This window comes from Lichenostomus cassidix, chromosome 15 (assembly GCF_008360975.1).
Source record: "Lichenostomus cassidix isolate B80296 chromosome 15, HeHo_3.0, whole genome shotgun sequence".
NCBI lineage: Eukaryota > Metazoa > Chordata > Aves > Passeriformes > Meliphagidae > Lichenostomus > Lichenostomus cassidix.
In genome coordinates, this window is record NC_139496.1 from 7,236,673 (window position 1) to 7,259,758 (window position 23,086).

The 23,086-nt window shown below is 38.0% G+C and overlaps 1 protein-coding gene across 2 annotated transcripts in view; it reads left to right on the forward strand.

Annotated features, from left to right (window-relative positions):
* The window catches only part of TXNRD2 (thioredoxin reductase 2), a 30,982-nt gene that overhangs the window by 795 nt on the left and 7,101 nt on the right, over nucleotides 1–23,086 (forward strand). For both annotated transcript variants that reach the window (XM_085075812.1, XM_085075811.1), the window contains exons 2-14: nucleotides 346–411; nucleotides 1,115–1,171; nucleotides 1,799–1,943; nucleotides 2,261–2,335; nucleotides 3,179–3,257; nucleotides 4,187–4,249; nucleotides 4,611–4,681; nucleotides 8,418–8,437; nucleotides 8,809–8,900; nucleotides 10,188–10,362; nucleotides 16,722–16,858; nucleotides 22,173–22,268; nucleotides 22,491–22,583. In XM_085075812.1, the coding sequence (XP_084931938.1) occupies nucleotides 346–411; nucleotides 1,115–1,171; nucleotides 1,799–1,943; nucleotides 2,261–2,335; nucleotides 3,179–3,257; nucleotides 4,187–4,249; nucleotides 4,611–4,681; nucleotides 8,418–8,437; nucleotides 8,809–8,900; nucleotides 10,188–10,362; nucleotides 16,722–16,858; nucleotides 22,173–22,268; nucleotides 22,491–22,583 (1,169 nt within the window). The remainder of the gene's footprint in view (nucleotides 1–345; nucleotides 412–1,114; nucleotides 1,172–1,798; nucleotides 1,944–2,260; nucleotides 2,336–3,178; nucleotides 3,258–4,186; nucleotides 4,250–4,610; nucleotides 4,682–8,417; nucleotides 8,438–8,808; nucleotides 8,901–10,187; nucleotides 10,363–16,721; nucleotides 16,859–22,172; nucleotides 22,269–22,490; nucleotides 22,584–23,086) is intronic.

Sequence of the window (23,086 nt, forward strand, 5' to 3'; positions counted from 1 at the left end):
AAGCTCGCAGTCCGATGAGGGGACCCCGGGAAAATATTCGTGTGGAGCTTGCTGCTGTAGTGCACAGACCTGTACAGGATCTCGCTTGAATTATTTATGCAGAAAGAGCTTCTTGGGAGATTGTGTAAAAATCTAATCTGTTTTCTCACTTTGTTTGAATTGCTTTACTTTCTGTATTTCATTCACAAAACAAGACTAGACAGTTTAATTTAAAAACCACAGTACTGTATTAAAGTGAAGAAAACCCAAATCAGCAATAATCAGTTGTAAAAATAGGTGTGCTCTGATATTGTCCTTCTTACATACCTCATCTGTTCCTTCTTTTTCTTCACGTCCTCTTTACAGGAAAAAATGAATATGATCTTCTGGTCATTGGTGGAGGGTCTGGAGGCCTTGCTTGTGCAAAAGAAGGTTTGTATGTGTAAATAACTAACGGAAATTTTGGTTTAGCTTTAGTGGGGTTTAAGGAAACTAGGGAAAGTGTTATTGATAATCCTAAAGCTTTTGAAGAAGCATAGTATACTCCAGTACCTGCACATTAATCATTAACTGAGCTCCATACAGTTAATCTGCAAATTAATTCACACCCTCAGGTGGTGTGATATCGTTTGGCTTTCCGCTTAACCTTTTAAAAAATATTTTTTCTTTTGTCATGTGAAAAGCTAATAAGCTTTCATTTCACTGTTGTAAATGTACTCAGAGTACATCCACAGATACTGAATTTTTTTAAAATACCATTTCTCATTTATATTTTAAAACAACAATCCTTTCAGTCTGCTTCCAAGAACTGTTTAACTGCTGTAGACAGCCTCTCCCCTTTGTATCTCAGGGTAACGTGTTCAACAACACACAGTATTCTTAAACATCTCATTTGAGGTCAAATTGCATTTTTAGGGTCAGTGGAACCTGGAGGCCCCAGTCTGGGTTACTAAGTGCCTTCCAGAAAATTTGCTGACTGCATAGGCAGGTTGGGTCCCTAGTCTGGTATCATGAGTTGGACAGAAAAAAACACCAGCTGTCATCTGTATTCTATCTGTATCTATGCTACTAAAAATGTTTATGTTTGTGTGTTTCTCCTTCCTCTAAATCTCTTATCTTTCTTCTTTGTTTAAAGCTGCTCAGTTTGGGAGAAAAGTGGCTGTTCTGGACTATGTTGAACCATCCCCAAAAGGTATGGATGAGAAACACTAGGATAACAATTTAACTAGGATAACAATTTAACTAGGATAACAACTGGAAATGCAGATAATTCAGTTGCTCAGGTGAGCAGGTTGCTCCAGACAGCAAAGTGTCCAAAGCCACACTGCCTGCTTTGCTTGGAGTCAAAGTCCAAAAGCCCAGCTTGTGTTAACGTCCTGTTTTCTCCAAGATGAACCAGCTCTGCCTGCTCTCCTGCACATTAAGCTTGTTAGCAGTGTTTGATGCTACCATTCATAGTAGACTTTGGACTTAAATAGGTGAGAATATTCACTCTGTCAAAATGTTATTTACAATTTCTAAAAATTAGAAATTGTGCCATGTTGAGGCTCCTCATGTACAATGTATAAAATAAGATCTCCGAATGGGAATGTTTAGTAACTGGATCTTCTGGGCTCTGAGAAACAACTTGACGTGGTTTGAATTTTAGAAGAAAAATATACAGAGATGGTTTTTGTCAAAGCAAATGAGCATAAACAAAATCAAAAACTAATTGTAGGAGACAGTAAGCTGTGTGTTGTTTCAGAACTTTTTAACTACTAGGAACCCAATTGCATTAAGTTACACTAATCAAATGCTTTTTTTTTTTCTTCTTCCCAAGGAACCACATGGGGAATTGGTGGAACTTGTGTAAATGTTGGCTGCATTCCTAAAAAGCTTATGCATCAAGCATCCCTTTTAGGGAGTGCCCTTAAAGATGCTCAACACTATGGCTGGAATATATCCCAACCTGTTCATCATAACTGGTAAAAACTGTTGCCTATCTCCACTTCTATGTGCTACAAATGCATAACAATAACCTATCCCAGCTGGTGTTTATTTAGGGGTAGTTAGGGAAATTAATTTTGCGTGTGAAATTTTAGCCTGGTACTTGTATAAAAAACAAAACTAGTTACTGGTTTCTCAGGACAGAAATTATGTTGATTTGGACTTGGTAATTTGCTTTTGTAATAAAAAATACTGTAGATCATACCTCGTTTTTAGCAATTTCCTATATCTTTGAGTTGCATAATCTGAATTTGTAATATGATGACTTCATGTTCAATTACTTGTTTTGTTACAGGTCTGTGATGGCACAAGCTGTTCAGAATTATGTGAAATCCTTGAACTGGGGACACAGAGTGCAACTACAAGACAAGTAAATAAGACTTCGAAGTTCATCTTTCTTCCCCCAGTCAAGGAGGTGCTCTTGTCCTTGTAGAATTGCAGAATTACCTTTGAAGTTTCTATCTAGAGCTAGTATTTGAGTCTGTAAGTCCTTTCTGCTGGGAACTGTAAGTGCCCTTGTCAATGTAAGTGGTTTCTTCCTCCCCCATTTTCCTTTTCTTTTCTGTGAAATAGTGGTTGGCACTGACCGTACACAAAAGCCTTCTAGTAGTGTAGCAATGCTCTCTTTAGTCTGGAGAGGTTCTGCATTAATACAAAGCAATCAAGGTTTCTTAAGATATTTCTGATCTTGTCCCCCGAAATTTCTATGCCATACAAATCCACAGATAACACTATGCTAGAGCAGCAGATATTTTTTGCTTTCAGTGCAGAAATCATTCCAAGTTTTTCAGCATGCAGTTGCTTTTATAGAGAAATTGTATTAATAGAAAATGTAACACGTTCTAGTCTTGTTACTCCTGCTGAGTAACTTTTGTGTGTTCTCAAATAATCATTGTATTAGAAATACTATAGATAGTACTAGTAATGCTGTGGCTAATGGAAAATGTCTTTTTTGAAGAGGTCAATAACCTGATCCCATAGTTTGTTATGAGGTTAATTACTTTTCTGTATAGAGGAGTTAAATGTGACACAAGCATTAAGTGACAAATTATGATAGAGCTGCAAACAATCCTGTGAAATGAGAGCCTTCCTTTTACTGCTCTGTGCCTATTTGCTACCTTTTTCAGCACTTAAATAGGGAAAAAGTAGCTGATTGTATTTCATACCTATTCTTGTTAAGTGTGCATTGCTGATGCTATTTTCTTCTAAACAGGAAGGTGAAATATTTCAACATGAAAGGGAGTTTTTCTGATCCACATTCTGTACGTGGTTTAACAAAAGCAGGTAAAGAGGTGAGCTGCTGTGCTGATTCCTGCAGTGTTGTTCACTTCAAACATTTCAGGTCATCTTTTGTCCTTTTGCAAATTGCTTGAGGTATTCCCTATTGTTTTGCTGAGTGAGATTTGCATTTTCACCTAGAGAAGTTGTTTATGAACTTGACTACTGAGTCCCTGGCCTGAGCTGTTAAATGCCATTGCTTTTTTCTACAGATGGAAATGCTGATACAAAAGATTTTTGTTGAAATTAGTCAGTCATTCTGATGCTTACAGAAATGTAAGTTCTGAATTAGGTGACTCTGAGCTGTTTCACTCCTTCAGGTGATTTGTAGGGGTGATTAACTTGGTAGTTCCAAATTGTGTGTGGGAGGCAATTAGTGTGAAGGCACAGCTGGGTCACATAACAGAATAGTGGCCATTGCTGCATGTTTAACACGGCTTGAGCGTGCCTTTTTAACACCCTTTTGAGGTTAATTGTTTCATGTTACTGGTTAATATCAGCTTGAATATCAGGTTTTTGGGGGACAGGTGCCTAGGATTTTCTAGAAGCATTCTTCTTTTGAGAAACTTTAACTCCAGGCCTGAGACAGAATTCACTGCTGTGATCTCTGTGAGTTTTGTCCTAAGCAGAAGCTGATTTTAAAAAGTTGTCACTTGTGCGTAACTATTGCTTCCAAGTAGTCATCAGAATCTTGTTCAATATAAGAACAATTGTAAGGTTAATATGAAAACAAAACCTGGTAGAGAATGGGTAGGAGAAACTCCTGCAGGTGTTAGTTTATCTCTATCCTTTTTTTAATGTATTGCTGATTATCATGTTATATAAGTAGCAGATGGTAGTGACAGCTTTCTCATTTATCACTTATTTGTACATAGATTAAATCCAAAGACAGATAAAAGGATTGCAAATGCATGATTTTAATTTTTTTTATTTTTGTTTGCAGACTGTTGTTACTGCAGATAATATTGTCATTGCTACTGGAGGAAGACCAAAATATCCTACTCACGTAAGTTACCCTTCCATTTGACTTTTCCAGTGCTTTGCTGGTTGTGTTGCAGATCACAATGAAGAAGGATAAAAAATGTAAAAATAAAGCAACATATGAGAGATTTTTGTACTTGTGTCACACAAAAAATTGTCTTTATATAAATGACAGCTTTTTATAAAAACATTTCCATAGAAAACAATTTGCTCCAATTTATACATTGATATTGCTTAGAGCTGTAGGATAATTCAGGTTGGAAATGGGCAACCCTAGATATATTCCCTTTGGTGTGGTGGCTATACTTCAGGCAACACAGCCCAAATTGCTATTAGCTTTTTTTGCTGGCAGGATTTGCACTGTAGATTCACCTGTGTGATCATAGATTGCAGGTGCACTGGAGTATGGAATCACAAGTGATGATCTGTTCTGGTTAAAAGAATCTCCTGGAAAAACGTAAGTTACCTTACACAGCTGTAACAGATGCTGGCATTCATACCTCTTCTGTAGGGCAGGGTGAAAAAATGTTCTAAATTGCCTTTTATACACCAATTTTTCTTCTCTTTTCCTTCTGAAAATGGGCTTTGTGTGGCATCAGTATGATACCACCAACCTTCATTAGTAACTGATAGATCTTCCCCCTCCTCCTCTTACGAAATTCCCGTCTAAAATCGAATCAAATAGGCTCTTCCACCGTGTTAGGTTGTGCTGTAGCGATTACACCCCAAGTCACAAGAGGGCAGCATGAGCTCACCCGGGAGCTGCTCATCCCTGTTCCTCACTACGTCAAAGTGCTCCTCGATTAGGGGAGAAACTCCAACATAATTGTACGTTCTCCTAAGGTGAAGCAATTCCGATAACAAAAGAAAGTATGATGAGGCGTTTGGTTTCATTTTGCCATTTCTTTTGCTTTGGAAGCTGTTATTTAACTGCAGTATTAAAACTGGTTTTAATGGAAGTACTAAAGTGCCACAGTCGTTTTTTGCACACATAGCACAGTAAGAGTACAAATCAGCACTGCACTACAAAGCAATTTCCTGATGCAAATAATTGTGGTAGGAAATGCAGATTTGCTAGTAGGAAAGTCAGATAATGCTAGTTTTTTCTCTCCTCTCCTCTCCTCTCCTCTCCTCTCCTCTCCTCTCCTCTCCTCTCCTCTCCTCTCCTCTCCTCTCCTCTCCTCTCCTCTCCTCTCCTCTCCTCTCTCCTCTCCTCTCCTCTCCTCCCTCCCCTCCCCCTCCCTCCTCTCCTCTCCTCTCCTCTCCTCTCCTCTCCTCTTCTTTCTCTTCTTTCTCTTCTCTTCTCTTCTTCTCTTCTCTTCTTCTCTTCTCTTCTCTTCTCTTCTCTTCTCTTCTCTTCTCTTCTCTTCTCTTCTCTTCTCTTCTCTTCTCTTCTCTTCTCTTCTCTTCTCTTCTCATTAAGCAATTCTAGAAAATGCAACGTATCTATAAGCAAAAGAGACTTCAAACTATAATACTGGTATTTTTGGAAAAAAAACATTGTTGCCATTCATGGAAGTGACTTTCTGCAAAAAAAAAATTCACTGTCTTAAGCTAAATATCAAATAGATAAATGTGGCTTCTTGGTACAATTTTAGAAAAAAGTAAATTTGCTGTTGTTTGTAGAGTATCAGTCACCTCTTAAATTTTGAAAGCATGATTTATGTGAGGAAATTGTTTTTAAGAAGAGCACCACCCATACCAACACTCCCCCCAAAAAACCCAAACCAAAACATAAGATTTATCCCTGTAAGATGTCTCTGTGAAAATGTGGCTTTTGTCCAGTTGCTGCTAATACAAGTTGTAACAGTGTAATGTGGGAGTCTAGTGTTTATATGTTGCATTCCTGAGATTTAGTCAAAATAAGCTGCAGGGGCTACAGTAGCATTTCTGTGCTTTATCAGGCTGTGTTTTAGCAAATGAAGGAGGGAGTTGTTAAAGGTTTGTTTCTGTCAGATTTGTTTCTATTATAAATATTCCCAAGGTTCAGTTTAACACCTTTTGTTTTTAGTTTTAGTTGTGTTGTACTTACTCTTTCTTTTCTCCCTCTCCAAATGTACATATCTCAGATACAAATTACATGCCTGGAGGTTATAGAACTGTCAGTCCTGCAGTTATTCATATTAAAAAAAAATGAACTGTTAACCAACTTAAAAGTCCCTTAGATATACAAACATTGGGAAGAAACTCTCACTACTGTGATGAAGGGTTTTGGCACAGGTATTAGAAAAGATGCCTTGAAATGTGTTGAGAGTGAGAGATTGAGCAGGCGTGAATGAGGTTGGGTTCTGCTTTCCTAACTTTTGTATTACACACTGACAATGCCCACGAACCCCCTGTTTTGTACAAGAAAGTGTGAATAATGTGGGGCTGATGCTATGAATAAGTGCCAGGGGACATCTCTTTTTCATCTAATGAAAAAGAAGAGCATATATATGCCCAAATTACAGAAATTCTCATTATTTTCCCTGTGAATCTCCAGTAGCTATTTCTTTATGGGCAGCATGTGGCTTTTTGCAGCACTCCCACAAGCTACATGCTAATGAGGGAGTGATCATCCACTCACAGATGAATCAGATGCCCTAATGCTGGAAAAATTATTTCCCATTATGTTAAATTGTTTGCCAAATATAAACCCCAGACTAGCAGATTTTAATCACTTTAACTCAACCTATTCTCTGTACACCTTCAGAAGTTGTATGTTTTTATTGTAGGGTAGAGAGATGTTATCTGGGGCCTTTTGTGAGAAAACATGTGTTGCACTGGCTGTGCAATCCCTGGGGCTTAGGGAGCTGCAGCCTCCATGTCTGCACTCCTCAGAAGTTTGAAACCTTTGCTGTTAGAGCTGGGAGATGCTGCAGATTGGTTTAGGGTAAGGCATAGGCCACAAACCTAAAACTTAACAAAATTAAAAAAACTTTAAAACTTAACTAAATACTTTGTTGTCAGTGGAAATACTGTGTGGGATGCATCTCCAAATGGTGAGATTTCAAAAAGTCTGCATAACACATGAACAGCAAAGGAGTGCAAGTGCAGTCTGCCCAGCAGCTGAGTGTTAATGGCTGCCTGGCTGGATCCACTCTTACCTGCAGAACGGGGACTAGGCATTCTGTCTTTTGTACCCAGCAAATGAGGGGAACTGAGGATGTGGTCAGGAGAGAGAGGACTGCTGCAGTGTAGAGGGCAACTGGGGACACACATGGAAACTGCTGTGCTGGAGAGCTGATGCACCTCATAAACTGAAAGTGTTGATGGACAATTTTAGTGATATTCTTGATTGAAAGGGTGTGAAATATTGGGAGAGATGGGAGCTGGAGTTTTATTTAAGAACTACAATGGATATATTTGGTAAATACCAGTCTAAGCAAATCTATTAAACCCATTTTCTATAACTGTGCACACAAATGTTTGAAGACAGGAAGGGCAAATATTTGGCATTTGGAAAAACAGGACGAGTAAAAAGCAGATGGTTATAAATCAACATGAAATTTAGCAATGAATAAAATCTTACATTGGGAACTGTAACCTACTTGATAGGAAGACATAATCTAATTGATAGACCATCCCCAGGTGCTGAAAGATGAACTGTCAGGGAGGAAGATTGGTCTGGCTGAATAGAGAGCTTTGGCTGGAACTCAGGAAAAAAAGGAGTGTTTATGCCCTTGGGAGAAGAGGGAGGACTACAAGGATGCCGTGAGGTTATGCAGGGAGAAAATTAGAGGGGCCAAAGTCCAATTAGAACTTAAATCTGGCTACTGCTGTGAAAGGCAATAAAAGTGTTTCTATAAATACAGTAGCAACAAAAGGAGGGCCCAGGAGAATCTCCATCCTTTATTGGAGGTGGGGGGGGGGGGCGGGAACACAGTGACAAAGGACAAGGAAAAGGCTGAGTTCCTTAACACTGTCTTTGCCTCAGTCCTTAATAGTAGGAGCAGTTGTTCTCTGGGCACCCAGCCCCTGAGCTGAAAGATAGGGACAGGGATCAGAATGAAGCCCCCAAAAATCATGAGGAATTGGTTAAAAAGCTTCTACACCACTTGGACATGCACAAGTCCATGGGGCCAACTGGGGGGTCCCAGCTGACTGGAAGTTGGCGAATGTGGTACCCACATCAGAAAATGGTTTTTTGGTTGTGCAAAAATATGCACAAGCTCATTCCACTGCTTTATTCTTTTCTTCTTTTTATGCAACAGGTTGGTTGTTGGAGCCAGCTGTATCCTTTAAAAAGCCTGTGATGACCTATGATTATAAGTAGCATAGCTGTCTTTCCTATGAAAGTTTGGTTTTCGGAATTCCTTTGCTCATGTCATATAGTTGCTCTGATAAGAGAATAGTAATAGTTTTCTTTGCAGTAGCATCGTGGAAATTAAGGTCAGCTGAGGATAAATTCTCATGATCTTAAAACCAGTGTTAACTATGAGGAATAAGACTTCCAAGTTTTATTCTATGTACAAAAGCAAGCTAAAGATGTCTGTGTGAGGAGAACTTGGTATGTCCAAGTAAAAAGCACACTTGCGTACTACACTTACTTACTGTGTTTGTAGGAAAATATTGTTTATGTTTGCTTAACTGGTGTGTCACCAGATGTTTCCCTTGAGTGTGCTGGTTTTCTAACAGGCATTGGATTGGACACTACAGTAATGATGAGAAGTATCCCACTTCGTGGGTTTGATCAGGCAAGTACACAATATCTCCTTATTCAGCAAATAAATTAAAAGATAGATTTGATTATTTTTATCTCCTAAAGAAAATGTGTTTGTTTCTCCAAATATTTCCTAGTATGTCCACAGTTTTTGAAGCAGGAGTAATGTTGCTTAAGTGGCAGTGACAAGTACCACCTGTGGTAGTGACATTAGTGACAGCTCCTGGTTGTTCGTCACATTCTCCCCCTTTGGAGTGGCTTCCTTAATACTAGCAGCTTGTATACTTTACACTGGTGGCATGAGTTTGCAAAACATTGTATGAGAATAATTCTTGGGATTTACACTCATCATTGAAGAAATCTACACCTGTAACTGCATGAGGTCTGAGCAAGCAGGGAGCAGTGTGTGTGTGGTACTTGGTCAAACACTTACAACAGGGCTTGCTCTGAGAATTTGATCCTTTGTAGGCAGGAAGAGCACAATGGCCATACCAAAGTTAATAAAGTATTAATGGAGATAAAATAATTATTTTCAGTCTGCAGCCATGTTGTGTCTGATGGAAACTGATTAGTGAGCTCTCACATTTCTGAAGAGACATAACCCTGCTGTTGCCTTCATATTAGTTAATATCAACTTTGAAAATAAAGTTTTGTAAGCTGAGAGAGCTTGTGTGTAGTTGTTCCATGTGAGTGGTTTTGTAATAATATCCTTTAAGTAATAAACATACTCTGGCAAGGTGCAACCTGAAATCCTGCAGACAAGAGCACTGATGTCTTTGGGTATAACTGTTGATGCAACACTTTACTACTTGAGTGTGGTGTGGCATTATTTCAAACAGGCTTTTAGTGTTATTTCCTTTCTTTTAGTAGAACTTTCCATGAAATCTTAGTGATGCATAGTAATTGCAGAGAAATTTCAGGTGTTATGGCAAATGGAAATATTTTTCTCCCATTGTTTTATGAAAGTATTTAATTTTCATCAAACTACTAGAAAATTGTAATTATGTTAATGGTAAATTGAATATGCTCTAGATTGTGTAAACAAAAAATTGTTTCAAAGCAACCATTCTATTAATATACTGTTTTACGTTTTTGAAAATAATTTCAGTGTTCAGATGTAGGTGCCTCTTGGAATGGAGTTGCCTGTCATAGTGGCTTCCTAAATTATCATGTGTTGGAAATGCATAGTAACTAAGTGATAAAGAACGTTTGAAATGCACAAGGTATTTACTGGAGTTTCCTGAAGCCAGCTGAAAGGAGGGTTTTACAATAAAAAGGTCATACATCTAAGCATAAACCAATTTGTTTTACTACTCAACAGCAAATGGCATCTTTAGTAACTGAGCACATGGAATCTTACGGCACAAAATTTTTAAAGAGATGTTTGCCTACCAAAGTTGAAAAATTGAAGAGCAACAGATTGCAAGTCACTTGGAAAAATGCTGACCTGAACACAGAAGAAACTGATTCTTTCGACACAGTTATGTGGGCAGTAGGTAAATATGATTGTCTTAACATTTATTTGCAATGCTTTCCATTCTGCAAATGAAGTCACTTCATCATGGGGTCAAACAGCACCCCCCCCCCAATATATTAAATATTTAGTGGCCTAAACAGTGGCAGTTGTTTAATTATTTTCTTGCATGTCTGACTTGTTCATTGACCATCTAAAAACACATTGAAATTACAGTGAATGGAAGAAATCTGTGATAACTGTTTTTGCATGAGCTGCAATAAATGGGAGACCATCTAGTCTTCCTCACTTTTACTAGAGTAGGAACATGAATTCCAGCAAGCTCAGTGTTGCATGTGGTGGTCTCTAAGTCCATACTCTTGATTGATTCATGAAGCCATTCACTATAAGTGCATATTTATCCATGAAACTGTATAGCTTTTTGAAATCTTGTTAGGAACTTTCACATATCTCAGACCCCTCAGAACTGACATACAATGACTAAGAGTAAATCAGTTTAAAAGAATGTTGTGACAAATGTCTATGAACATAATCACCAGAAATGGGAATTAAATCTGGGGTTTGCCTCCTTTGAGACAAAATGCTACTTCCTGCAAGGACTAACACACAAAATGATATATGGTGTAAGGCTCCAGCCCACAGAAATGAAAATACTACTTTGGTGTTGCCTCCCTGTGCTGCTCATTTGTTGCTGTTACAAGTCTTTCCTCAGTTCCTGTATTGGTTCAGATGGGCTGTAAGCCCACCAGAGTAGGAGACTTCTTGTCTTTTGTGCTTATAGAGCTTTGTGAATATCTGGAATTCTAGATAAATAATGCACAGCTAAAGGTAGTAGTGGTATTTGGCAAGCAGATGATATCTGGCAAACAAAGTAAATAGGCTTAAATGTACTGCCCAAGAAATCTGTTTTGATGCATACAAATTATCAGTGTTACTAGCAGCTTTAGAAATCACCCTAACTACTTTATTTTATGCTGTTTTAGAGTAGTGGGGAATCATTACTCTTTCATTTGTTTATAACATAAATTTAAATTCTTGTGGTTGTAGCATAGATCTATGACAGGATCAGAAACAGATCATTTACTGCATTTCGTATTTTGCCCAGTGGACTTAATCTATTGTCCAGTTGTTCCATTTCCCTGGTTAAGTCAGCTTTATATCTTCCTAATACCCCAAAGAGGGAGCAGGCTGTGCACTGTGACAAATGTTTTCTTTTCCTTACTGTGGCTGCTACTCTCTTAGAAGTGCTTTGGGCTCTACAAATTGTGGGAACAGCCTATAATAATGGATTATTCTCATCAGAACCAATCAAACAGACTAGTGCTTGCCAAGAGCAAAAAAAAAGGTCATGCTATCTGGACATGTGACAATCCTGAAAACTGTAGAATAATATTAATGAGGTGAGATGAAAATGTTTCCAAAAAGTGGGTTTCTAAATGCTGTATTTGATTTTTCTTAAGCTTTCTGGTAAAAAAACCCAACCCATTCTGTGGTTCTATGAAAAGTGCACTGAGCTGGAGACACACATGTCAAATGTCAAGTCAATTTGTTTGCCTTTGTCTAAGATGGAAAAAAGAGCTATTAGTTCAAATAATAAGAAAAAATGTTGGTTTACTGTTAATTATACTTGAATAAGGTTGCATGATAGACTGTTGCAATTCAGTTGTAACATGAGACTGCTCACTATTTCAATACAGAGGAAGTACATGTGTTATAATTTTTGTCATATATTTGAGTTACAATCCATATTTAGAAACAGCAAAATGAATAGTTTGAGGGGCTCGTGTTGACTTTTTTTGGTGCTCAAATGGGCACTCCACCCTTACGGATTAAACACATTAGCAGTTAAAGCTGGTTAATTGGTGTGCAGTCCATATGATTCATTGTTTTGCTCTGTATCAACACACCCACACCAGGTGTCTCAGATAATGGGCTGGGAAACTTGGTGGTGTTGAGGATTTCCTGTCTGCAGATGTGCCAGTTACAATACTGATTGAAGCAAGTCAGCTTGTAGAGTTAGTTAAAAAGCAGCCGCTATTGTTAACTAATTGTAGACTAAATTATAGTACATATTTCCTTAATTTTTGCCAGTGCATCAAGGAATTTTAGTAGAATTTTATGGATAATGTTAAAAATAATTACTGACAGTGGAACATAGTATTGTAGCTTATTAAACTATCTCTTAATGTCTACCCTTTAAAAAAATTAGACTGTGTTTCTATGAGGAGTTTTGTTTTGCTTTTGGAATGCGTGATTTTCTGCTTGTATGAATAAGCCACTAAAGCAGGCACAATGCTCTCTTTGTTTTTCTAGCAGCTTTTTTGAACTAGTCAAAATATTTGAGGGGGGGGAAGAAATCTCATTTTGATACATTTCAATGTAATTTAAAAGTTTCAGTCCAAAGTTTTGTAGGTAACTGTCATGGGCCTGTGATACCTTGCTGAGGGACTACATACTGTTATATTCCAGCTCACTGCAAGAGCTTGTTCTTGGCTTTTATCTGATTTTTCCAGTTTAGCTCTGTATGTCTTTCTGTCTTACTAGAGCTCTCTTCCGCTTTTTGAGAATCCTCCTGAAATTATAAGATTTTGAGGTTTTGAGTTTTTGTTCGACATAGAACCAACAAACTTATACTATTATATAGTACTCTCTCTGCCCTTAAAGACACACAGAAATATTTGTTAGATGCCTAATTTACCTGAGATACTAAGCAATGGTAAATGTGTGCATGTGCTTTCTGCTGAGAGGACTCCTCTGTAAAAAATATCACCAGTCAGTGCTACAGGAGAGAGTACAGTGAGCAGCCTTGGCAGAGAACCTTTTACTGCCCTAGCACTGACTAGAGCCAGATTTTTTTTCAAACTGTGGCAGGCCTGCTGGAGGTTTATCTGTAATGGATGTAATGTTCAAAAGCATCCTTGTAAAACTGGTGCACACTGCTATCAACGTGATAAGGGTTCTGAACTTCTTTTAACCTTACTTAATCTTACTCTAGTCAATATTTTCCTGTAATCTGAACAGTAGTTACACTGAATTGGTTTATATTAGTCATTTTCAGATGGTTATGTTTTAGTGAACGTCTTGAGGATTTGAGGAGACATTTGAATGAGGAAAGGGTAGTGGTCTGAAAACTAATTTGGAGAGTGTGTCAGGCACCCAGAACAAAGGGAGAGAAGAGAGTGCTGAGATTAGGACACGGACAAGATTTTGATTAAGGTCAGACTGAGGTCAGATTGGATAAAGTTATAAAGTGATGTGTCAAGATGCCAGTGTGTAGGGAAGAAGTGGAGAAGACTACTGGGTTTGAGCTTTATTTCAGAAAAACTATTCTGTCACCCAGCAGTATCCTCACAGTGTCCATCTACAATAAAATGCGTGGTTGGCTCCAGTTTGGATTTTTTGAGTGCTGGGAAGAAAACAGACATTCCAACTTCTGTGATTAGGAAACTCTGGAAGACCCATTATAAAATTCTGCTGTCAGCTGCACCTTTATCACCCTGGGAAATCTTACTGGATGCAGGAGTGTGCTATCACTCATTTACCACTGCTATTTACCTGACTATGCCTATTCCTCTGGCTTCTTCTGAGTTTAGCTGCTTCAGTCTCCACTGTTGAAGGTCCTGCACCTGAAGATCACAGCGGCCTGATATTCTTCCCCTTGTTCTGTGTGCAAGTGTGATTACCAGAGCCCCTGGGCAGGTGATGGGACACAAATGCCACATCACAATACAGCCAGCCTGGCCAGCATCTGTGCTGAGAGCTTCAACCACTCTCCTGTCACTCCCTGCAGCTGAACTGGCTGCCAGCCCCCTTAGGAAGCCATGTTGTTAGATTTTACAAAAACAGATCAAAAAGCTGTTTTTTCTTTTAAAGTTAAAAGCAAATGGGGACAGGCACTGAAAGCAGGGCTCTGTGTGGTTTTCACAGCTGTGTGGTAAGTGTATGGGTCTATGAAAGATGAGATTATGGTGTGGTATTAGAAGTGCAAGAGGCAGGTAACCTTTTTAAGGGTGAGATTTGAGTTGTACCTTTCTTCTAGATGTTTGGCATAGTATTTTGCTGTTTTGAATGAAAGCTAAATCTAATCTTGTATCCTATACAATCATATACTCCTGTTCTTTGGCATTTTCAGGGCAGTGGACATCTTCAAACTAAAAGCACATGTGCTGATTTTAGGGAAAGGGTGGGTTTGTGTGCATGGTAGGATTTGGTATAGGTATTGCACTTTGGGTCTTCAAAATAAGCTGTGAAGTCATGCTTTCTTGAAGTTGTAAATGTAAAAATTTAGGAGTTATAGGTATAAAATGAAAGTCCTACTGAGAAATTATGAGAATTTATTTTACAATAATAATTGAATGTTGGGAACTATCAGAATTCCCTGAACTTGACACTGTAACTTACCAAGATATATTGTATAGTCATGAACCTAACCTATTGAATTTGAGATGAAGCAACATTAGTAAGTAAAATTCTGTCTTATGGAGGTGAGCCTGCATGGGGCTAAAAGCCAATAACGTTTCAGTTTAGTGTTTTAAAATTTTGGTTTTGCTTTCAGAAATAATAGCTAGGCAGTAAAATTGAGGGAGAAACTTCACTACGAGAAGCAGCACATTTTTTTGTAACTCATATCTATTAATACCAAGCTGTACATATGTTAAAATAGACTGGAATGGAAAGGTTAAGTGTTATCCCGCAGATTTGATAAACTCAACTGTTGTTGTCACAGGTCTTTAAATGACTCTATTGACAGTTTTTCTTTTTTTCCTCTTTCAGTGCCTGCCATTGCGTGCTAAGTTTTCTCTTGGCTCTGCCTGGCAGGAAAAAGGGGAAACTAGAAAACCCCATTAGTTGTCCATTTGCAGAATACCCAGGCTTTACTCTCAATACACAAAGAAATACAACGGTAGGAAGTTGTTTCACATCCGAGCCAAGATAAGGTCCTGGAGGTTTATTATTTTTGTTGCCTGATAGCATCAGGACTGGGGAGCAGGGGGCAGAGAAGGAACAGCAGATCAACATCCCATGGGGACAACAGAAGGGAAGACAGACAGATAGCCAAGTGCCGACAGCTTCAGTCAGTACTCCCAGAGGAAGTGTTGGTTTCACCAGATGAAATTAATACACAGAAGTCTTTACAGAGGCATTCAGATGTGACATTGTTTGAGGGGCCTGGCTATATGGCAGATGTATAAAGCAGTGAATCATATGTTTACATATAATTAGGTCTGTATTGACAAGCCAGGTTTTCCTTTTGTTTAATAATTTCCTACATTAACATCAAAGAGCTTGTTTTTATAATGAAAACACATTTCCCTTTTTGTTTTGCTTTGCTATAGCTCTGTATTAACATCAAATGCAAATCATGACTCACGCAAAGGAGACCTGTGTGTGTAGATATATCCATTCTAAAACAGACACAAGGTTATACAATTTCCTTAATTTGGATATATTCAGGTAATTTTTTTCCTATGTGACCCTGTGTTGTGTGAATACATCATAATTTCACTGTGCTGATTAACTTTCAACGAAGTTGGATAGGATTTAAGATTCCAATTTCTGGGTCAGGAATTGCTTCCTTAGTTACTTTATAGAAAGCTCAGTGTAATGCTATTAAGACTTTGGTGCTCTTTGGGGTAACTATGCAGAAAACACTACAAAAATGTATTTTTAAAATACGAGATAATTTGATATCATTGGAATAGGAAGCTGTAATAAAATCTGGGCTCGGTAGGATTTGCCTCATTTGTTTCAAAATACATTTGCAAGAATATTTCTAAACTCTACAGAAATAGCTCAAATACAGTTTGAGATAACTAAATCAGCATTAAGGACTTGAGAGCAAATTTGATCAAAGCTGAGGAAGCTAAAAATGTTTTAAGATAAGTGTGCTCAGATAACAAGAAATGAGGACTTCAGGAATGCTTAATGTTGAACAGCATTATTAATAACTTTTATCCACAAGTACACACAACACACTGTTGGCATTGAGTGCTATTCAGTTAATGTTTATGGGAAATTTTCAGTGTAGAAGTTGCTTAGTTATTATATGTATATTTGTGCTACATTAGGAAACTGCGTTTAGAATGTTCAATAAATATTAAACCATGTGGTTTTTGCACTTTCTCCAGTGGGTGTTGTCCTCCACGTTTATAAAGGATAACCCTCTGAGCAAAGGCAATAGTGATCAAGCTCCTTTCACACAGGAAGTCATATCCATATTTTCCATCCCTGCAGTTTTCTCAGTATAAGTTCTGTCATATTTCTGCTTGGACTATCAAATAGCACAAAGTTCTTAGAAATTCACCATGGAGGATACCAGCTTTTTAGATTATCATTGCTGAAAGTTTTCCAATAGCTTTTAATTATTTTTTTCCTCTTTAGGCCGAGCTCCTGACACCAAAACTCTCAATTTGGAGACAGCTGGAGTGAAAATTAATTCTGAAACTGGAAAGATTATTGTTGATGCCAGTGAAGCTACTTCAGTTCCTCACATTTATGCAATTGGAGACATAACAGAGGTACTGAGTCTACATAAACTATTTTACAATAACAGGAAGCCAACTTTGTTCCTGACTAATAACTAGTCCCCAGATGTCGTCATGCTCTAGCATATATCTTACTGTTTTGCACTTTTTCACTTGGCAGGCCTGGAGTGTTTATGCCAGCCACCTGGGTCAGTAATTTCCTTCACAGGGATCTTGTGAAGTATCTCAGCATGAGAGATTATTGCTGATGTTTATCAGGGAATGCATCATTGGTCAGAGGCTAATAATGATGTCTTTATCACTTCAATTATCTTTCTAATAATGTTTTTATCACTTTTGACATATGACTTCACACTGCCTGTGAATGCTGAGTGGAAGCAGTTCTTACCTTCCGTAGCTGAATTTGCTAGGAATGACCGAGACAAGTTGCATTGTGTTTGGAGTATTTTGGATGTTGAGACTAATCACAAAACAGCTTTTCAGCTCCCTGATGCAAAATGCTTCTGACAAAAGTACCTTCTTCTAGAATAAGGAAAAGTAATTGCTGAAAATACTAAATGCATTTGACTTCTGTTCATGATTTGCAAATGATTATGCCAAGTAAAAATGAGGTGTGGGGGTTTTTTATTTGCTTTTTAAGGAGGGGACATTATAACTTAAGCAAAATAATTTACTTATTACAGAGGTAAAACCAGAATTCTGTGGACTTATTCTAGTGCTATTCATAATCTATACTCATATATGACAAGAATATCTTGTTATGATAAATGTGCACTTAAATATCTTCAATCTGCTAATTCTCAGTTTGCATAAGAGCTCAGATTATCTACACTAAGTTGGGCATCTTCAAATAGATTGACTTAATAAAAAATGTTTGTCTGGATTCTGAGCTGTACAGTTACAGGAGGATGTTGTCATCATCTGCCTCCTGTCCACGCAAAATTTGGGCAATAGGTAGAATACAGAGGCTGGGCATTGGAAAATACAGAGTTCTCTCACCTGTCATTGAACTTTATGAAATTGAGACCTTCCTATCAAGATTGTTTTTCATATAGTGCTGGCATCTGCTTCACAAGTCTGATAAAGCTAAATAGTGCAGCAATATCGAAACACTATATGTAGTATAATTTTTAGAGAAGCTTAAAAGACTTCTCATTCTGCCGTAGCTAAAATATTTTAAAGGTCTCTCCAATGTGTAAACCCCACAGGAGCTTTTAGTTTCTGAAGAGATGTAACAGGTTAGATGATGTATTGGGAATAGCTTGCAAGTTTCTGACTGGACTCTGGATCTGCCAGAGACACTTAAATCTCATAAATCTGCTGAGCACTCCTGACCTCTTCCCTCTGTGTAGACATATGTTTCTTCCTGTCTGTCTCCATCTTCATGTGAAGGACTTGCCATTTCCTTTTAAATTGTGTTAAAACTCATTCCTTATCAGGTATTTATCCTTTTTTTTTCTTCCCCTCACTGTACACAACTTCTCTGTCCTGTTGTCCTGTCCAGTCACTCAGAGCTTTGGAATTGTGTAGGGTTCTTCTCCTTGCTTCTCACTTCACATGCAAGTTCCCTCTGTTACTTCTTACTCTGGGATATGAAGTCCACTTTCTGCTCACAGCAACCTCCTACACCTGCTTATCCCTGATATATATGCCTTGGCTGGGCCTCCTGCTTTCCAAAATTTTCTTTTTAATTTCATCCAAGAAGCAGTTGTTAGAGGCAACGCTGGCAAGGCTTAGATTCTGTTGCTTATTTTGCTGCCAATGTGCAGTGTTATTTTGGGCAAGCCATTTCCTTCTGGATGCTTTTTATCTTCTGCCCTTTGAGGATTTAGTTAAGTAAGAAATATAAAGTTGGAGGCAGGATGCTCTCCTCTTTCCTACTCTGGATCTAAAAATCATGTCTTCATTTATTTGTCGTTTTCATTTTGTTGTTAAAACTTGGATTTCCTTTTCCTGCTTTTGTCCTTATTAGTGCAGATTTTTGAACTTGAGATGTTCAATAGACACTTCTAAATATAAGTGTTAAAAACAACAACACAGTTCTATGCTGTGCCCAGTGTACAATTGGAGAGAAAAATGAAAGAGTAAGTGCTCTACAGAAATAATCCCTTAAGCTTTTATCTGCATATTGGCTCAATGCAGGGAATTAAAGAGGTCATTGTATAGTACTCATACATTAAAGTGTTTAGAGATAAAAAGAATTATTACCACTGTCTTATCTGACTCCAGTACAATGTGAGCTGTGCAATTCCACTTGCTAAGGAATGAAATTTATTTTATTTGAATATTTAAATTTGGTTGGTTGGTTGGTTTTTTTAAGCAGAATTATTTCGATAATAAATTTCATTGGCATGGCAACCAGCACTGAAAGAAATTTCTGAGTTGTTGTGTGTTTCAGATTAACACACACACGAAAATCAAGTGCATCCTGCTAAGAACCACCAAGCTGCAGAGCTTGGTTGTGGTACCTTCTGGGTGTGACCTACCAAAAGAGGACAGGAAGGAGAATCTTGTTTCCTGTGAGTGAGCATCAATGATCCCTAAGAATCATTAAAAGAATTATTTTTTCATCCAGTGTTCCTGCTCAGGATTTCTCTTTGCTTTGCTCTGTTCCTGTCAGAGGTTCTTTGTTACTGTAAAGTGCTTTTTCTCCAATTTTGCAAGTGGTTTCCAAGCCCTGCTCCCTCCTTTAGCGCTCCACACTGAATAAATACTGAATTGCTACCAAACAGCAAGAAGTGCTTTTTTGGTTTGAATTCAGTGCCCTGGCTGGAAGGGGAGTGAGAGGAGGGGACAGGTGAGTTTCCTGATTGCTCAGAAGGATTGTTTTCATTTGGGAGTCATACCCAGCTGGTGCAATGGGAAACTATGTGTGTATGGGTGTCTTGTTGCACCCTTGTATGACAAATGGAATCCTGATGTTATCCAAGCTGTTCATTTGGAGAAAAGGGGAAAAATATCTTCCAGACATCAATCAGTTTGCGTACCCTCAAAAAAAGTCTCTTGAGTCTTGGCAAAATATTATTTTCAACTGACAGGTGAAATTTCATTTCAGCATTTTCATCTTCTCTAATCAGAATGAGGAAGATCAAGCTGGAATTTTAGTTTGAAATTTTTTTTTCAGTGCTGATATAAACTCTCCATGTTAAAATACTTCCTCTAGTAGCGTTCTTGTTGAAAAGCATGGCACACACTATAAAGACATTTTCTCAGAAGGAGGTTTATCACATGGTGAGGCCGCTCTACATCTGTCATATTTCAAAGGGTGTTATAACAAAGATGTGTAGAGAAAGTGGAATGTACAGTATGTAGCTTTGAATAGAAATGAGACCAAAAAGAGTTGTGTTAGAACAAATACACATTACTTCAAAGCTTTTTAAACTCTCTTAGGACCATCTCGTTTAAATGTATAATACATTGGAGGATTCTTATGAACAATTCATATCCACAATTATCAGCAGAGTAGTTCTACACATGACTGCAAAGTGAATGTTTATTTCAAATATTTACCAAGGAAGGTCTTTAAGTCATTGTTTATGAGGAATTGGGCTTTATCTGCATGGATGTTTTAGTAATTAGTTGGGTTTTATGGAATGCATGGCAGTGCTTTCACAATTTTATCTCTCGTTCCAATCTTCTATTCATTTCTGGAATGCCAAAACAACATATATTTCCTGCTTACAGAAATGATTGGCAGGCATGTTTCAGGCAAATGTGTGTAAGAAAAAACAAATTTCATCTGGTTAATTACATTCACAGACTTGAGAGTCAAAATGCTGGATTTGAAAAATCGTGACTTTATGAATGTTAGAGGAGAAAAAGGAATAGACTTGCAGTTTTGTGATTTGTCTTGAGGTGTGGAGGAAAAATAGATTAGTCTTCATTAACAATCAGAATTGTGATTTCTGTTACCAGGTGAGACATATGTTTCAGATTGGTTTTTTTCAATGGAACTTTTAAGTGGTTATTAGTACAGATAAAAGCCTAGATGCCTATTAATATGTAAATAAATTACATGGTGTGTGTACTGAACAAAATGGTAGCTAATACCATGTACAGAGTTTTTCTAGCAACATACAAAAAATATAAGCTGGTAAAGAAGAATGGATTCCAGTAAATGCTAAAAAACTTTAGGATAATGAAAAAAATGTGAAAAACTTTGAATGTGTGTGGTGGGGAATCCTTATTTTATTTTCTACTGAGAACTGGTTTTGAGAGCTTATTGAATGACTCCTTTCAAGTGGGGCATTGCAGGAGTGGGAAAAGTGTTGTGTCTAAACAGGACCTGTATGAATCAAAACTTCACACATTTTATAAAGCATTCCATGTTGTCCCACAAAGGTGTTTCTTAGTTATGGTTTTCTTATTTTCTTTCACATCATTCCTTCTGGATTTGTGACCTCTTTTCTCATGTCGGACAAGCATTTTGATTATATGTCTTGGATGAACTCCTAACCAATGGGGTTTTTTATTAGGTTTATGAATTTTGTTCAGTCTTATTAACTTGTAGGGACTGTTCTTCCTTGGACTTGAAAATATTCCCTTGCAAATGCCTTACCTCTATTTCCAAAAACTTTCAAGTTCTTTAAAACCAGGTCTGCAGTTCTGATGTTCCAGTGGTACTATGCCAGCACTCAGAATTTGGGCTCTGGCACATATTTTTATTTGGATATAAAAAGTAGCCAGGACTCAGGGCTTGAACTGGAGCATATCCTGGTCATACCCTGCTATCATTCCATTTCTCATTTGCAGGAAGTTCACATTTGCCAATAGCAATTCCTTTCAAGCCCCTCTGTAATAGCAGAGCCTGAGACCAGGAGCAGCTCACCCTACAGGTCACAGTGCTAGCAAAAGAGCATTCCACTTCTCCAGTCCAGGACCAGCATAGGAAGTCAGTATCAGTGTAAAATAGCCAGGTTTTGTGCCTGTGTTCTGTAAAAATGAGTCAGACAAATGTTTTTAAAAAGGTCTTAATAGTAAAGAAACGCTGTTGTTTTAAACTGGGATCTTCCTGCTTCAAAAATACACTGAAAAAATTCTTCGTGGCTTACTTTGGAGAGAAAGGGGGAAGTAAATGGTTAGCATGTGAGTATGTGCTGCTTTTCAAAGGGGACATGATAAGATATAAAGATTTGACACATTTGGGACATTTCTACCTGCCATTAAGACAGATAGTAAACTCAGACTTAAAAGCATGTTTGGATAGAAATTATTATTGCTTTTTCTGTTTGGAGCCCTGGCAACCAGGCTGGAATTCCAAAGATTTGGCCTTCCTCTGACCATTGTCTCAGGAGAAATCTTTGGATGCCACTTCTCTCTTAGTTAAAGCTTTCTGCTCTCTTCTTAGGGCCGTCCTGAATTAACACCCACAGCAATAGCTGCAGGGAAACTGCTGGCTCAGCGTCTTTTCGGCCAGTCTTCCGAACTGATGGACTATGACAATGTGAGTTATGTCTTTTTTCAGTAAGGAGAAGCTTTGGCTTTTTTTCTTTTTAAGAATTTTTAAGGAATTGCATTTTGTCACCTGGAATCCAGTTTTGACAGTAGCCAAAATGGACGTGTGTGCCTGAGCTGCACCTCTCAGCCATGCACAAGTGTCCCCATGTCTGCCAGGCAGCTGCTTCACATGGTTCAACAGTAACACCTTCTGCTTCCTCCCAAGCAGGTGCCTACCACAGTCTTCACTCCCTTGGAATATGGTTGTGTTGGGCTGTCGGAAGAAGCAGCTGTGCAATGTTATGGATCAGATAACATCGAGGTATGAAAACATTTTACATTTTCTAGTTGGTCACAGAGTTGCCTTGTGGAAAGGCAGAATTTTCACTGCTGTATCAGGTAAAACTTTTGGTCCCCAAAATGCTGTGTTTACGGTTAGGGAGTTGGTGTCTCCAGAAGTGCTCAGAACTTCAGTAGTGTTGCAGCAGGTCACAATGGGAACTGTTACCTGTTGGGCTTAAAATTATTGATAGGGTGGGACAGCTTCAAAGTAGCTGCCATTTTAGCAAGTTATATTGTGCAGCATCATTAAATAATGGTTACGTTGCTTTCAACAACTCACCCTTGAAAGGATATATTGTGTTACTCTTACTTGCCCCAGGGAAAATCAGTAGTGAAAAATATAAGAATTTACTACTGAGAATGCAAAAATTACGGTTTGGGTTTTGTTGTATTATTATAGGTATGGAAAGATTCTTGGATTTCATTATTTTCAGTAAAGAAGGCATTGAACCTTTGGGAGAAGTTTTAAAATGCTAGGTTTTT